At 37.1% G+C, this 16,737-nt stretch overlaps 1 protein-coding gene across 1 annotated transcript; it reads left to right on the top strand.

Annotated features, from left to right (window-relative positions):
* Window positions 1-4,514: 4,514 nt before the first annotated feature.
* Window positions 4,515-16,296, top strand: LOC137960181 (autophagy-related protein 18h-like). The gene is made up of 9 exons (XM_068807699.1): window positions 4,515-4,915; window positions 10,776-11,237; window positions 11,331-11,774; window positions 11,851-12,096; window positions 12,708-13,523; window positions 13,662-13,837; window positions 14,562-14,695; window positions 14,796-15,317; window positions 15,874-16,296. The coding sequence occupies exons 1-9, from the start codon at window positions 4,685-4,687 to the stop codon at window positions 15,876-15,878; spliced, it is 3,036 nt and encodes a 1,011-aa protein (XP_068663800.1). The 5' UTR covers window positions 4,515-4,684; the 3' UTR covers window positions 15,879-16,296.
* The last annotated feature ends 441 nt before the right edge of the window (window positions 16,297-16,737 follow it).

The following is a 16,737-nucleotide window of genomic DNA, read 5'->3' as shown; positions in this document are numbered from 1 at the left end:
TACAAAGTCATACCTCTTCTTATTATAGAGCTATCCTATTTACCATAGTGTTACTCAACAAATGCGTGTGACTTTTAACAGTCCCAACTTGGAACCAAACTTTCAAAGATACACTTGTTTTGATACCTCTTGTTAGGTCACATGAGGAACAAACCTAGAAGAGGGTGAAAATGTTTTTTAATTTTTCTGAGGATTTTTATTTCTTTTTACTTAATTTGTGTGTGCTCACTCTTTTGGGTAATTTAATGTGTAATATTAAATTTAAAGTCAAATAGAAAACATAAAACACAAGTAATAAAATACATAAAGAATGCACAAATATTTATAGTAATTCACAAGCCAAACTCGAGTATCTAATCATTCCGAGGGTGTTTATACCTCAACATTAGTTCACTAAGTTTGGGAAGCAAAACAACATCAATATCAAATTGTCTCTCCAACCATTACAATGCAGCTCACAAATGGATTAACACCATTCAATTCACCATAACAACCAATTTAAAATGTACTCACTCACACAATAGCTACAAACTTCGCTTCCAACCTAGAGCCATAAAAGGGATTTTCTAGTAGCTAACTAGGTACTCTTTCCTAGACCCCAGAAAGAGATTTACAACAACTCAGAAAGCTCACTTGAGTCGATAGCAACAAATCTTGGGGTAGAATCAACTCAAAATTGATGAGTTTCTCAACATCAAAAGAATAGAGTCATTAAGCTTAGAAAGGGACATTTGTCCTTTTTAAATCTCAGTGAAATGTCTACTTAAACTCTTGAGAAAATGCTTAAAATTTTAGTGACAAGTTACTAACCACATAGATTGGTCATTTAAAAATTTTAGAGATGTATTATACCTAGATTGAAGCCTTATTCTTGTTTCATAACTTTTTTGGAAAAAGGTAGTTTAAACATGTTAAAAGACACCCATGTGTGTAGGGGTAGCATGACTAACTAAATAAGGAGAAGTTCTATAGAGATGACATATAATTGTAATTATGCAAGTTGGTTTATGTCCGTTTTTATCTTTTTACTTTTGAAGTGTGTAACCATATTGTAGTCATTGTAAACACCTTCTCGCTACTATAAATATAGTCTAAAGGCATGGGGTAGAGCATTGAAGTCTTTTGTTTTTTGGCTCAAATTCGTCCTTAGAGTTTCTCTCTTCCCTCCTTCTCTTGAGATATCTTGTGTTTATGTGTTGGCCCTAGAAATAAATATGGTATTAGAGAAGGCAAAGATCTAAATGCAAAAGGAGAAGAAGATGGAGAAGAAAGGGGTGAAGAAGAAAAAGAAAAATAAAAAGAAAAAAAAGAGTTTCTCATTTTCCATATAATCTTTTTTTCCAATTTTTTTCTCATTAGATTCTTCACTCTCTTACAATATTATTCATACAATTTATATACCTTTGTAAATATATTTGAGTCTAGTTTTTAATTCAAAAAGAATTTTTGCAATCAAAGTTTTTTACAAAGAGAAATCAACACCTGAAGCAGCAAAAGTCAAACAACAGAAAAGTTTCCGAGTAGCAGAAGAAAGCCTCAAAATTTATGAACTTTTTGTACCAACATGACCAATAATTTATATATAGAATTATATCTCAAAAAAAAGTTATGTGAGTCTATTTTCTATCTCAATTTGATATTTCTAGAGAGAGATATTTATATCGGAAAAATCAAAGATCATGTTGGTAGCCTATTGCATGAGAAAATAAGAATTTAAGGCCTTTTTTGTTTTAATTTTTGAGTTGCTAATGTTAGTTAAGTTTCCCATTTGTTTTCAAACTCTAGTCAAGATTTTAGTCATGATTTTACCAACTTGAGTATTTTTTCTTTCTTAAAAGTTTTTTTTCTTTGATCTCACATAACAAAGTCTTTTTCTATATGAGTTTAGTTTCCTTTTTCACAAAGTCTGAATTTTTTTAATTAAAAAGTTTTGTTTCCTCATTCTAAATTCCAAATATTAGTATAATAAATCTCCTTTATTCCAGAATTTATCTCATGAATATTTTCTTTCCAAATTGGTCACGTTGTGTTAAAGAGTAATTACCTTATATGTGAAGTCTATTTTTAGAAAGTTTTTATTATTATGTTCCATCTCAAAACTTTCTTATTAGAGGTTTTTTTTTTTAAAGTTTCCTCAATCATCATGTTCATAGAGGATTTTTTTTAATCTTCCTCTTGAGTCAAACTTGGTCACTTTTTATCCATCTATTGGTCTAAAAGCGCCTCCTTACTTGGAGGTATGAAGAGTTGCACTGTGCACCTCATTCTGTTTGACATATGAGAGTTGCTATATTTTTATTCAAACTCTTAATTCCTTAAAGTACTTTCTTTAATTTGTGTTTATTAAAATCACTTCCAAGCAATGCCTAGACCCACTAACTAAAGTATAGGAGTGTGTCCACCATCTAATTTGAATCAAGTATTCTTAATCTTTACCCAATAGGGAGTTTTTGTTTGAGTTGCCCTTAAAAAGTGAGTAATCTCTTTATTGTCCTAAAATTGAGTCATTTTTGTTTATGAAATTGAACGAAGATTCTTTCAAACTATGACCATTTGACTGGTGTATGAAGCTTTGTCAAACAACTCAAAATGAATTTTCTTGTCCCACCTTTACTTTGTGCAAGTTGGGTCTCTTGGTAAAAACCAAAGAGATCCCCAAGTTGAGGGGGGAGAAGTAGAAAAAAAAAAGAACAAGAAAGAGGTAACCAACAATGAAGAATTCCACGTATTGTAATAATCAAATTTTATGTGACTAGAATATCCAATTAAGGGGAGAACAAGATGAGAACATGATAAAGACTACACGTAAGATATGAATAAGAACAAGATGAATCAAAGCAAGACAATCAAGATGTCGTTTTCAAGCCACACTAGATTAGAATTTTTTCTTTTTTAGCATATAAGTTTCTTGACAAAGATTACTTGCAAAGTGAAGTTACAAGACCAATTTGAGGGGGAGTGTTAAAAGACACCATGTGTATTGGATTGGCAGAAACTAGGTAAATAAGGATAACTTCTATAAAGACAACAAAGAATTATAATTATACAAGCTGGTGTATATCTTCTTATGTCCTTTTTCTTTTGAATCATGTAGCCCAAAGGGTATTATACTTATTATAAACACTTTCCCACAACTATAGATACAACTTGAAGGTATGGGATAGAGCATGTAAGCCTCTTCCTTATTATAAACATTTTCCCACAACTATAGATACAACTTGAAGGTATGGGATAGAACATGTAAGCCTCTTCCTCTTGGCTCAAATTCATCCTTACACATCTCTCTCTTTGTCACTTTTTTCTCTCCCTTGGTATATTCTCGCTCCTCTCCTAAGATCTAGAGTTCCACTCTTCCATTTTTCACTTGAGATATTTTGTGTTTATGTGTTTGCCCTAAAAATTAAGAATACTGTGGACTGATTAGATGGTCTTGTCTCTTCTCGTGTGTGTTCGAATTCTTTTTCACGAGGATTTGGTAGAATCACCAAACAAATGCTTCCAATAGCTTCTCTCCTTCCTGGCCGTTCATATGGTCTTTGTTCAATAGGTCAACCTCCATAGTTTGCTCCTCTTGTCTTCAATGCAGTGTGGCTCAACAGGTATCTTTAGTAGCTCTTGCGTCTCATGTCAATCAAACGGAGAGTGTCTTGTCGAATGATCTTTTGTGTTGACCTTGTTTCCTCCTTTTCCCTTTCTACCTTCGTCGCGCTGGGCATTCAAGCGTTTTGGCGAATGATAAGCCTTTTCTTTTTCTAATATGGTCGGACGGGAGTAGTCCGGTCGGATGAATTTGCTTTTCTAATTTTACTTGTTTTGTTGAGCTCTCTTGTTTGGTTGGATGGTGATGCTATCTAATCTATGGGGATCCTTGCACATGCAGAGATGGCGGCTTGGTAGGGAAGATGGCTTAGAAATTTAAACACGCATCTTCAAAGTCCATCCAGTGGCAATGGATATCCCCGTAATTTCGTCCAAATTCAAAACCAACTTCGCTACTATTAACGTCTGGTTCGGTCTCCCGCACGACCACCGCCGTAATCCTCAGGCGCCGCTCACTGCGGGTCCACGGCTGCTAAAATTGCGAGAAAATTGCCCTTTTTAGATTCGAAGAAGCGGGCGGACAAAGAAAAAGATTCTGGTTTCTAATCTAACTATCAAGTTGAAAAAAACTACTTGATCAACAACAAGAGCTTACTCTTCCGTATACGAATTTAAGCCGCATAAGCGAAGCGATAGAGAAAGCAGACAGAAGCCTAGTGATCTGAAAATTGAGACGAAAGGCGCCCATCTCGGCCTCTTACAACATTACGCGCACGTTAGACTCTGTCCCGGCGTGCTTACCCTCACGTTTCTAAATTTCCAACACCGAATAAGACGCTGCGTAGGATTAAAGGTGCAATGAAATAGCGTCTGAGGAGCGTCTGATATAGAGATAATAAGATAATGAACAGAGGTCCTATCATTGCGTGTAAGCTTTTAGAAACCCAATTTTATTTACTTGAACGAAAGATAACCCACAAACAGTGCAGAGAAACAATAGCGAGCCATGAAGTCAAACTGAAGAAACGAAAGGAGGAGAAAATTAAGAAGACAGAGAGAAGAACAGATAACTGATCTCGGTTGGTGCTAATTCGAATGATATTTTCGATCGCCGGAGGCGAGTGCTGGAGATGGGCGGGGATGGATGGACTGGCTGGGGATTGCGGTGAGAATCTGGGGCGACCCAGCGAAGTTGGTTGGGAGGATGAGAAAAGAGAAAGGGGGAGGTGGTAGGAACGGATTGTTGCCCAATTCGCTCAAAATTATTTCTTCTTGTCTCAAGGCAGTTTCCACGAATGCCAGCACCCTCGTAAGGTCTGCCGGGGCGTCAGTTGCGGCCTCCATTGCCGTCGCCGCTGAAGATGATAAAGAGCAGGTTTTGTTTTTATACACTACTATTATATTGCTTTTAGAAAATCCATTTGCTAGTTTGATGATGGATGCTTGATTTTTTCTCATATTAAGAGTGAAAGATGATGACTGCTTTTCGGTTGATCATTTTTATTCAGCTAGTAGTTAGCCAACTAAACCAACTGAACATGACTAAGCCGATGCGTATTCACCTGTTTTAAAGTTTTGTTTCTTCTTAATTTTCTATGGGTTTTATGTTTTTCCCTACTATGTGGGAGGGAAGTTTCCATATTCTTATCATTCGGATGATTGCTTTTGGCGATGCTTGCTGCTTCTTACTATTTATTAATGACAAGAAAAAGAATAAACAAAAACAAATGAACAACAAGAAGAGCAACCTCGACAATTTTTTGTTGAGTGCGGGGGTTATGCTTATCTCTCTGTGTTTATATTTGTTAGTTGAAATGGTAGGGATTATTACGGCTAGAGAAGGGAAAGTTTTTTTTTTTTTTTTTTTACAAACTTAGTGTCACATCGTTGAAATGAGAAGTTATTCTAAATAGGAGGGAACTCTTTCTCATATTACTCTAGGGAGAATGCTCAATGAATGCATAATTTCACAATGTTTCCCCGAATTGGCTTTGTCCTTGTGACATACAAGGACGATATATTTGCAGAGATTTTTTCTTGTGAGGAAATAGCAATGTATGCACGATAGCACTTGCATGATTAGTGCATTGCAGTATATTGTTTTGTTCATCAACACTTGTTGATGCAAGAAATATCCCTAGATGTTATTTTGAGAGAGTCTCTCCTATAGAACTTGATTTATGAAAACCTCCCTAATGTGTTTTTACCCTTCACACAGACATGTTTGAGATGAAGATCCAGACATGGTCCTTGTCCAGAATAGATCAGATCATCTACTGCCTGATGTTGATTTATATATTGTGCTGAAGGATGCCCTTCTTCTGACTAGTAGAACAGTTGAACTTAGCTAAGTAAGACGTGAACACTCAAACATTTTAGTCAAGTCAGACGTGAACCATCAGTCTTTTGGACATCAGGGTTTTTGATGTATCTTTCTCATGCTTGTCCAGGCCAGAGAGTTCTGTTATTGCCTTTGGTGCACCTACACGAAACTTCCATTGTGGCTCTTTCTTTTCACTGGTTAGTGCACATTAGGCTGGTTAATAATAACTGGAAAGCGTTTTTTTTTTTTTTTTTTTTTTTTGGGACAAAAGCAAAAGAGAAAAATGATAAAAGCTTTTAGAAATTAGGTTATTAAAAGTCATTGTCTGTACTCTTTTTTTCTCTCTCTCTCTCTTTACACATTCTAAATGGATTTGTTGCAAAGAAAGGATTTAGGACACGAAAAAAGTATCATGGTGATCTTATGCAAACTGATGCATACAGTGCAATGCTGTCTGTGGAGCCTAAACTCCTCTTTGCTGACTAACCTTTTCTGCTTAACTATTAGCAAATGATAGATACCCTTGGATCTCTTGTGAAAGGTGTTATTATCCTTTGAGTCCTAGAAGTAAGTTTGTATTGACATAAGGCAAGCGTGCTTTTTGTCCTTAAGGTCTCTCTCTTATTTTTTGTCTTTAAGTGCTAACTTCCTGAGTAGAGTCCCTGCGCAGATTAGGAGAAAGTGCTTCTCACTTGATCCAGTCTTATGTAATCTGTTATGTTAATAGAAGTTTTTGGCATAGACAAATCTCAAGTATTTAAAGGGGTAGGGTGGAACATAGATGGAACCATAATCAAATTCTATCAAGGAACATTTCGTACTCTTTTTATAACAGCAAGACAAAACGATCCATTGGGAAGCTTCCAAAGGAGGGAAGGGATTATGATTACCATCTGATCCTTTCTACTTTGTTCTCCATTCTCGGCTTCATTTTGTCGTTTTATATAAAAGTCTTATGGCTTTCTGCATCTGCCAGCATTGGGTAGGGTAGAATATTTTATGTGGTTGACAAGAGGAAGGGAGCACTCCTCAACATCTTCTGTCTGTGGACTTTGGATGTCTTATTTTGAATTTCAAACAGAGCAGATGGCACTAAGCATATTTATTTCATGAAAATTAACAATCTTACCAGCTATGGTTCTTGTAACTTGTTAACTAATATGCCTTTGGATGGACATTCCTTATTCATTTCCATGCTGTGTTGGATCATCTTCTACTTCAAGTGGACTCTTCGGAGAATGGGAGAACTGCCTTTGATATTCATCTTGTTTCTTTATGCTCTGTTACTTATCCAACTTGCCACTTATTTTCTGTGCATTTTATTCTTCGCTATTGGGGCACCTTGTGTGTTTATTTTCATTTAATGGAGGGGAAGGCATGGTCCGAAACTCCTCAGGTAATATCTTTCTTGTTTATTTTCCTCCCTTTTGTCATGGTGATGCAATTGTGGTGGAGTTGAGGCCCATACTTCAGGGCCTCTGGGTTGTTTATTGGAATATTCTCAGCCTCTCTAATTCATTGAAGGGGACTCTGCAGTCATCATTAGTTGGGCTGGCAGGAAGAAAGACCCTCTTGGTTGCTTTCTAGTGTTTTTTGCTGAAGTTGAAGACATCTGTAAGAATCTAAATGTTATTTGGCAGCATGCTCAGAAGTGCTAACGGCCTAGCCAACTCTTTATCTAGGAAAGGGGTCCCTAGGCAGCACCTTGTGGGATCTTCTCTTCCCTTTTGACCCTTTTTAGCTCTTTGTTTTTGTATTGTTGCTGCCCTCATTTGTACTCACTTCCCTAGGAGCTTCTTCAATGGATTCCTTTGTTTTCATTGTTAACAGAAAAAAGAAGCATCTGATGATTGTTTAAAAAATAATAAAAAGAACTTGTCACTCATTGCTTAGGCGGTTTAAAATTGGCAAAAGTTGAATCAATACTTATAAACTTTAATTTACATGTGAAAGATTACTGAATACCACCTAATAGAGTTGTACCAGAATTAGACCTTCCGATGCTGACAACCTCATTTGGTGGCCTGACAAAAGCGACACCTTCCCAGTTTCATCCGCATACAAATACATTAATGGCTGGGATTCAATTCAAAGGGAGCATGAGATATACTTTGTATGGCGTCTCTGTGCACCACCAAAGATAAAATTCTTCATGTGGAGCGCTTGCCAAAGTAAGATTCTCACGGAAAACGTGCTTAGAAGAAGGGCTCACCCATCTATCGACCCCCTCTGTCCTTTTTGCAACACAGAGGTTGAAACCGCCAATCACATTCTGCTATAGTGCTCCTTCTCGTGGAATGTGTGGACATCCGTTTTCTGCAAGTTGGGGCTGTAATTCTGTATGTTAGCTGATCTGATCTCCTTCTGCAAGTCGCTCATTGGTTATCCCCTTCCTGGTCTCGGAAAAGTGATGATCTCCACCTATGCCAGTTTCGTTCTGTGGGGGCTTTGGAATAAACATAACCGAAGGCGTTTCGATACTAGAAGTGAATCAACGGTAAGAGTAGCGGACAGGGTGTCGGGCCAAATCTCCGCTTGGCTTTTGACTAAGAAGTCTTTTTCCTCCTTCGATGGTACCTCTATTCGTGAAAACTGGAGCAATTTGGCAAAGATGCACATTGGGACCAAGGTCCAATTCATGGGGGGAGTAGACTCCTCCGGAAGCTGATTACCTAAAGTTGAATTTTGATGGCTCTTTTCTCGGCAATCCTAGGATCGTTGGTTTTGGGGGAGTTATTTTGGATCCATCCGGCAATCAGTGTTTCTCTTATGCCGGCCCAATAGGCATTTCCAATTCAACGTCGGCTGAAATCCATAGCCTCCTCAATGGGCTTCGTGTTTTCAGAGACAATTGCAGTGGTCCCCTTCACATTGAAGGGGACTCGAAGGTGGTCATTGGCTGGTGCGAGTGTGCTTCCCCTCCCCCATGGCGCTATTGGGACATCTTTCGGGAGATTTTAGAAATTAGCTCATTATTCTCTTGTATTTGGTTTTACATCCCAAGGTCTACAAATTCGGCAACAAATGTGCTAGTCAAGCAGGGAGCGACCCTGCAATCTCTTGTTGTTAGAGATTTGCTCCCTCTCCCTATGTAATTTTTCTCTTGTTAATATAAATACATCTTTTTCGAAAAAAAAAAAAAAGAGCTGTAATACTCAACAAGTTTTTTTCATCTGGCTTCCCTTGCATGAAAATTGGTGAATAACTTTCATTGAGGAAGTACTATTGTAGAATATAGTTTACAGATCATCAATTTAAAGCTCTCAAATTGAAATGCTTTCATAGCTGAAAATACATGGTGATTGAAAACCAATGAGCAGTCATTTGCTGGTGTATTGGTGTAAGGTTTTATTGTTTTTTACTATTTCTATTATGCTATCTTGCTTTTCATAGGGACATGAAATTATAGGTGCTGAATTTCTGGAAAAGAATACTTTACTGATTCGTTGTAATTTGAGTACAATGAACCTCTATTTATAATAGAGAAAATAAGTAGAATTCAATTATAACTAAACTACCCTTGTTCCAATTACACCCAAAGTTAAACACTGGAAGATAAGTCCTAGAACAATTGAATAACTAAACATAAATAGAATACTAGGATAACTAAAACATATTTAACTGAGGCTCTTCTGTGAGACTCCTATAAGATTCTGCCATATTAATTCTGATTATGTGAGACTTCTTGCTATGAGAGTCATGTAAGACTCTTCCATACCTGTTCTTCAACATTCCCCCTCAAGCTGCAGTTTATGACTTCAACTTGCAATGAAAAGGATTATTGGTCTTCAATCTTCTTTGGCTAAATTTTTTTTCACAGATGTAAAATCTTCATCTTTTGTTTACCCCCTTTCTTGAATATTTTGCTCACATAAAAATTACCACAACATGTGGAATAATATACCTTTTTCTTGTACTTCTTCTTCTGCTTCTCCCCCTCAAGTTGGGGATAAAAAGACAGAGAGACCTAGCTTGAAAAAAACACAATATGGGATAAGAAATTCACTTTTAGCCATACGACAAAGCTCTATATTCTAGTCATAGTTTGAAACTCACTCCGCTCAATTTTAAAGGCGGAAAAATGGCCCAACTTTAGGGCACAATGAAGAGACTATTCACTTTTTAAGGGTACCTCAAACACAAATCACCTCTTGGGTGAAGAACAAAAGACTTAACTCGAGTTGGATGTTGGACATACTCCTATATTTTTTAGGTAGTGGGTTAAGGCATTGCTCTGGAGTAACAAAAACAGAAGATGATATACTGAAGAAATACTAGAGGGAAATAACTTTAACTAAAAGGAGACGACTATGCAGCACTCATACTTTCAAACAGATCTAGAATGTGAGCTTTTTAAAAAAAAAAAAAAAAAAAAAAAAAACTAGGAGAGAATATAATGGTAGATTTTAATAAATTTGACCAAGTATAACTTTTTTAGGGTGACTACAATTTTTGGAGTTGACATTGCAGAACATACACAACCAAGTAACAAAAATACAAAACTTGAAAACAACATCAAAGTAGGATATTACATACCTTGAATGAGCACATTATGGAGTGATTAATTCTGACCAAAACCCTTTACAACCTTTTTGTGTGTAGTTCTATGCATAATTCAGTAGTCTAACTTATCATGAACTTGTTTTTACTAGATGGGTCATTCATTGTTTTTTGTAAAGGTAAATTTAGTATTTTTCTCAAATATTTTCTCCCTTGATCACTTTTGCTTTATTGTTTCCTTGATCTTGTTCTTTTCCCTTACATATCTTTTATTTTAAGGGTGTAGCTTTTCTACATGGTGGTTGAGTAATGAATTGTTGACACTGTATATCATACTAATCATTGATTCATTCATAGTTAATCTTATTAATCTGTGAAAGGTGTTCAAGAATTAATATAATTACTCAAACAGGTGCTATGGGCTGGCTTCGACAAGCTGGAATTTGGTCCTTCCACTTCAAGACGTGTTCTTCTGCTTGGTTACTCAAATGGTTTTCAAGTGGTTGATGTGGAAGATGCCTCAAATGTCTGTGAACTGGTTTCCAAGCGTGATGGGCCTGTCACATTTTTACAGATGCTGCCAACTCCAGAAAAATCAAAGACCCACCAAGGATTTAGTGCATCACATCCGCTGCTCTTAGTTGTTGCTGGTGATGAGACTAGTAATCCTGGTCTGGTTCAAAATCCCCATTCAAATGTGCTTGTAAGAGATGGCATCACTGACTCACAACCAGGGAACTGTGGGGCTTCCCCAACTGTTGTTCGATTCTATTCATTGCAGTCTGACAATTATGTGCATCTTCTGAGATTCCGGTCCACTGTATACCTAATCAGATGTAGTTCCCGAGTAATAGCTGTTGCCCTTGCTTCACAAGTAAGAAGCAGTTATTGCTTCCATTTGTTACTAATTAGTTCGTTTTTTGAGGATTACTGATTGCTTGCTTCTTTCTCTCTTACAACCCCCCAGATATACTGCTTTGATGCTGTTACTCTAGAGAACAAGTTCAGCGTCTTGACCTATCCAATACCTCAGGGAGGACAAGGGATGGGAATTAACATAGGTTATGGTCCAATGGCAGTGGGTCCCAGGTGGTTAGCGTATGCTTCCAATAATCCTTTTTTGCCAAATACAGGTCGACTAAGCCCTCAGAATCTCACACCTTCTCCAGGTGTTAGCCCATCAACTTCCCCTGGCAGTGGGAGCTTGATGGCCCGTTATGCAATGGAGTCCAGTAAACAGTTAGCTGCTGGAATTATTAACCTGGGTGACATGGGATACAAAACTCTGTCCAAGTACTGCCAAGAGCTTTTACCTGATGGTTCTAGCTCCCCTGTATCATCAAACTCAGGCTGCAAAGTTGGTAGAGTCACAGCGGCAGCACATTCAGTTGATACTGAACATGCCGGGATGGTTAGTCTAAAATACGATAATTCAGTGTTGACTTTTTTTGTCTGTTTTTATTAATTTGTAGCAATGGTAAATGCAGGTGGTTATTAAAGACTTTGTTACAAAAGCCATTATTTCCCAGTTCAAAGCTCACACCAGCCCAATATCTGCTCTTTGCTTTGATCCAAGTGGAACACTCTTGGTCACAGCCTCTGTCCATGGAAACAACATAAATGTGTTTCGAATCATGCCATCCTCTATGCAAGGTGGAAACTCCTCCTTGCGTTATGATTGGAGTTCATCACATGTGCACCTTTACAAGCTATATCGTGGGCTGACAACTGCTGTAAGTATTTTCTAATTAGCCATCAGCTATCTAACTCTGCTTAGGTCACAAAAATTTGATGTAATTTTAATCCAATTCAGAGAAGTTTGGCAATTTTACAGGACTTGAAAGCACCAATAATTCAGTATCTACATTTTAAGTTTTTAATTTTTACTTTCTGCATACACGTAATGAATTGTATATTACATATCATTGAATCTTGTAACACTAGAACTCGAAAGGGAAACTATTGAAAAATCAAACAATTTTAGTGCATAATTTTTGGAAACTAGTAAGGTGTGCATGTGTTTGATAATTTGCCAGCCAAATATGTATATGTATGGTTATAACTAAGAAATTGAAATTCGATATTGTCTGGACTCTTTACTTGTGTGATGAAAAAGTGAAACTATTCAATAATTAAACAACTTAATAAATAAACAACTTTTATATGTATATTTGCTTGATTATATACTGGCCAAATATTATATATGTGTTTATTAATTAAAAAATAAATTTAAAACATCTGAATAGGTAAGCTTCAGAGAACATATTCTGGAGCTCTCTATCAGCTCTCTGATAGATTTAATTTTTTATATTCATCTACCTCGTTCTTTATTTTCTTTTAACAGGTCATACAGGACATATGTTTTAGTCATTATAGTCAGTGGGTAGCAATTGTTTCTTCCAGAGGTACATGCCATATATTTGTATTATCACCCTTTGGTGGGGATGTTACTTTCCAAACACAAAGATTCCAAACTGACGGCCTCATTCTTTCGCCAAGTCTTTCATTGCCATGGTGGTCTACTTCATCTTGCACCATCAGCCAGAAATCTACACCACCACCTGTACCCGTTACTCTTTCTGTAGTAAGCAGAATAAAAAATAGCACTACTGGATGGCTCAACACTGTTTCTAGTGCTGCTGCTTCTGCCACTGGAAAAGTACCCATTCCCTCTGGTGCTCTTGCAGCTACTTTCCATTACTCATTTTATCAGAATCCCGAGCAGGTTCGTTTTAAGACCAACTCATTGGAGCATCTATTGGTGTACTCTCCATTGGGTTATGTGGTACAGCATGAACTTTTGCCCTCATTAGGGCTGGAGTCTTATGATACCAGTTCAAGAGCTGGGCTAGGCCCCATGCAAGATGATGAGTTACGTGTCAATGCTGAGCCGGTCCAGTCATGGAGTGTTTGCAGAAGATCAAATTGGCCTGAAAGAGCTGCTGGTCTTTCTGGTTTTTCCTTATGTAGATCGGACACTGAGGATGTGATTATGGATGGCTCTGATTCTGAATATAATGATATAAATGGTCCTAGATTATTCAGTGATACTGCTTTTGTGAAAGACCTTGCAAAAGCCAATGAAAGACCCCATTGGTATCTTTCCAATGCTGAAGTGCAGATAAGCTCTGGGCGAATGCCAATATGGCAGAAATCAAAGGTGCAGATTGTTGTCGAGATTGGAACAGCAGTTTTGATTTTGTGATCTCATGATTTATGTTTCTCTCTTGTTTGATTTTGTGACCACTTGGTGTATAATATTTCTTAATATATATTTTTTTTCATATATCCTGTTTAGATTTCTTTCTACATGATGATGCCTGCAAAGGTGAACCAAAGGAGGTTTTCAGATGGCTATTCTGGTGGAGAGATTGAAATTGAGAAGGTTCCAGTTCATGAGGTTGAAATAAAGCAGAAGGATTTATTACCTGTGTTTGAGCATTTTCAGTGCTCTCTATTAGATTGGAGTAGTAGGTACGATTTCTATGTACATAAACCATTTTAAGATGTAAATCCTATATGAAATTTTCCTTGTTTTTTCTAAATAAGTTTGTCTTATAATGGAATGGGTGCTTGGTCATCTTACAATTGTTTTTCCTGATAGTCTAGACTATGCCTGCTAAGTTTAGTTCATTGAGTCTGCTGATAAAACGAGTATGATAATTGTGCTCTGGTTAAAACTTATCAGGAAAAATGCCTTCTTCTTGTTACCCGCCATTTTCTTGTTTCCTGTCTTTTCTAAATTTGGGAAATATTTAGGTCATTGAAGCTCTTTTCTTTCAACCGACAGCCCTTAGGTCATCTCGGCTGATCATTTATAGTTGTGGTACATTCAAATCAACTCTTTTAATGGTTGGTTTGCAATCATTGACTAAGAAAGATCTAGAGTTAGTTTTTATGCAAGCAACTAAATTAATGGTTGGTTTGCAGTCACGACTGTCTTTAGAGGCCTCCTAGATTTTCTCTTACCTTTATATGCTATTATCAGAAGAATTTTTTATGATGTTTAGAGAGAGGGAGATGCTGAAGATTTTGAAGGGGACAAAAAAGACAAATTTTGACCCTTCACAACATAAGAAATTGAGGAAAGAAATCTGTCTTATTTTTTATTTTTATTTTTTGAGTGATTAAGACTTGTTTTTCTCATGTGTATGTTCTAAAAGAGTTTCAGTGCATGACTTACTCCTGTCTTCTTCAGAGCATACTTTGGAGAAAGATGCCCAAGCTATTCCTCTTCTGGGATTGACCAAACCAAAGACAAATTCATTGAAGAGTCTCTCTTTAGGCACATTGAATCTCCGTCTTGTGGATCAGTGGAAAGCTCTGGTATTGGTAAGCTCAATCTCTGAGTAAGATCATGTCTACTACACAGGTATCTGGAGATAAAAGAGGAACCTTTTTTACATTCTTTTGATATTATTATTTATTTTAGGCACATCAACGGCAACCCATACTAGTGCTATTTCTGATCCCACACGAAGTTCAGTTCTACTGGGACATTTTGTGAGCAAGATAGGTGGTGAACCGAGTGTAGCCAAGTCAAATGCATCTAACTCTTTCCTTTCCAATAGGGAAGAGGGTTCTGCCTTAAGTGGCATATCATCTTCACAAAATGACTCAAATCACATGGGGACGGGGATGACTGTTATCAAGGCTGCTTTCTCTTTGGATAATAGACTGAGTGGTGAAATCTTAAATATGTCTAATTCTAACCATTCCGCTTCTGAGGTTCCTGATGATAAAAGTGGAACCACTGAATTGCAAAATCCTTTGGATTTTGCGCAATATTTTCATGAGGGTTACTGTAAAATATCGGAGCTCGATGACTGCCGTGAGTTGCCTGAGGTTGTTACAGATGCAGACAGCAGCAGCAGCCACTGTGAGAGAGAAAAACCTGATGAAGATGGAGACAACGATGACATGTTGGGAGGCGTATTTGCCTTTTCCGAAGAAGGTAATAATGTCTCCTGTTGTTTATTAGTTGGTAAAGAAGTTCCACCAGCTGGTTTCCACCTTTGGGAGCCACACAACGGTATCTGCCTCAGGTCATTGTGGAGGATGCATAGTCCAAAAATCTGTTGTTTTTCTTATAAGATAAAACATTTTTTCATAAGATGCGATAACTTCATGCATGCACTAAGGTAACACTGCTGTGTAGCCTATATTTCACTTGTTGATCATCATCGTTATTTGAACCTTCTCCAGTTATGGTATGCTTGGCTTCATGAATCCTATCTGTGGGTCCTAATCTATCATTTGGTAGCTCCATTTCTAGTCATGGATTTTCTTATTGTCCTTCCGACATTCATCCATCTATTATCAGCTTCCGTGTAGTTTTTTCTTGCTCACGTTCTTCATGGCACTGTTAAGTCTTAAGTTGAATGCGTGTAGACCATCTCAAATGGATCTCTTATTTGTTGTATACCAGTCTCATGGTCATCCATGCTTGCATTATCCTTTGTTGGTGTCATCTTTAGACTCTACTTAAGCTGATTATCTATCTGAAGCAGGTTGATGCACCACTTGGATGACCAACAATAGGATTGCAGCAGTACATTTGAAATTGTTGTAAGGTTGTCTTTTGAAATAAATGCCCAAAGGGTGTGCTTGTCAAAACGCTTTAATGGAGCAGTTGAGTAGATGAAGATGAATGCAGGAGGACCTTCATCTTGGGGAAAGTGGAAGTGACGGACATGCAAAAACAGAGGATGCAATGGCCACCAAAAGCTCCCTATTCTCTTGTACATGTTGTAGATTGATTTACAATTCTTGGGTAAAGTTTGGGCTCTTGGATGTGCGGAATCTCCCCTCATCAAGAGCCGAGGTTCCATAAGAACCTCTGATGATTGTACAGAAGTATTACAGTTTGAACAGGCTGTTCGCAAAGTTGTTCAGCCTTATCCGAATGGAATGAAAATTGGTTTATCTCTTTACACTGGTCATTTCTCAGTCAAGGCATGTAGCTATACTCAATGCTGTATCAAGCATGGTAGGTGCTTCTTGATTAAAAAACACGATTCAAATCTTTCTTTTTCACTAACTATTTTTAGAAATAATAATAGTTAAATTCTTTTTTTTTTTCCATGGGTTCTAAACGGACCCATTTAGAATCAGAGATAATATAGAGATAATATAGAATCAGAGTAAAATTGAATTACCATGTTATGATTATTCCTAATAAGAAATAAAGTAAATAACTATTACAAAAAACTGATAATACTAAAAGTCATCCTAACATGAAACTTCTTTATGTTAGTCCACAATGAACTTGAAATGAAGTAAAGAATTCAATTCATAACTCATCCTTGGGTGTTAGTGTAGACGAGTTTAAGTGTACTGGAAAACAAATTCCAGTATTAGTGTCCCCCAATGAA

The sequence above is a fragment of the Aristolochia californica genome, unplaced genomic scaffold, assembly GCF_029961685.1.
Source record: "Aristolochia californica isolate CCGP_79_NKW_82.1479 unplaced genomic scaffold, dmAriCali1.0.hap1 SCAF_3, whole genome shotgun sequence".
Classification (NCBI taxonomy): domain Eukaryota; kingdom Viridiplantae; phylum Streptophyta; class Magnoliopsida; order Piperales; family Aristolochiaceae; genus Aristolochia; species Aristolochia californica.
Note: the sequence above shows the minus strand (reverse complement) of the source record. Positions and strands in the feature narration are given on the sequence as shown.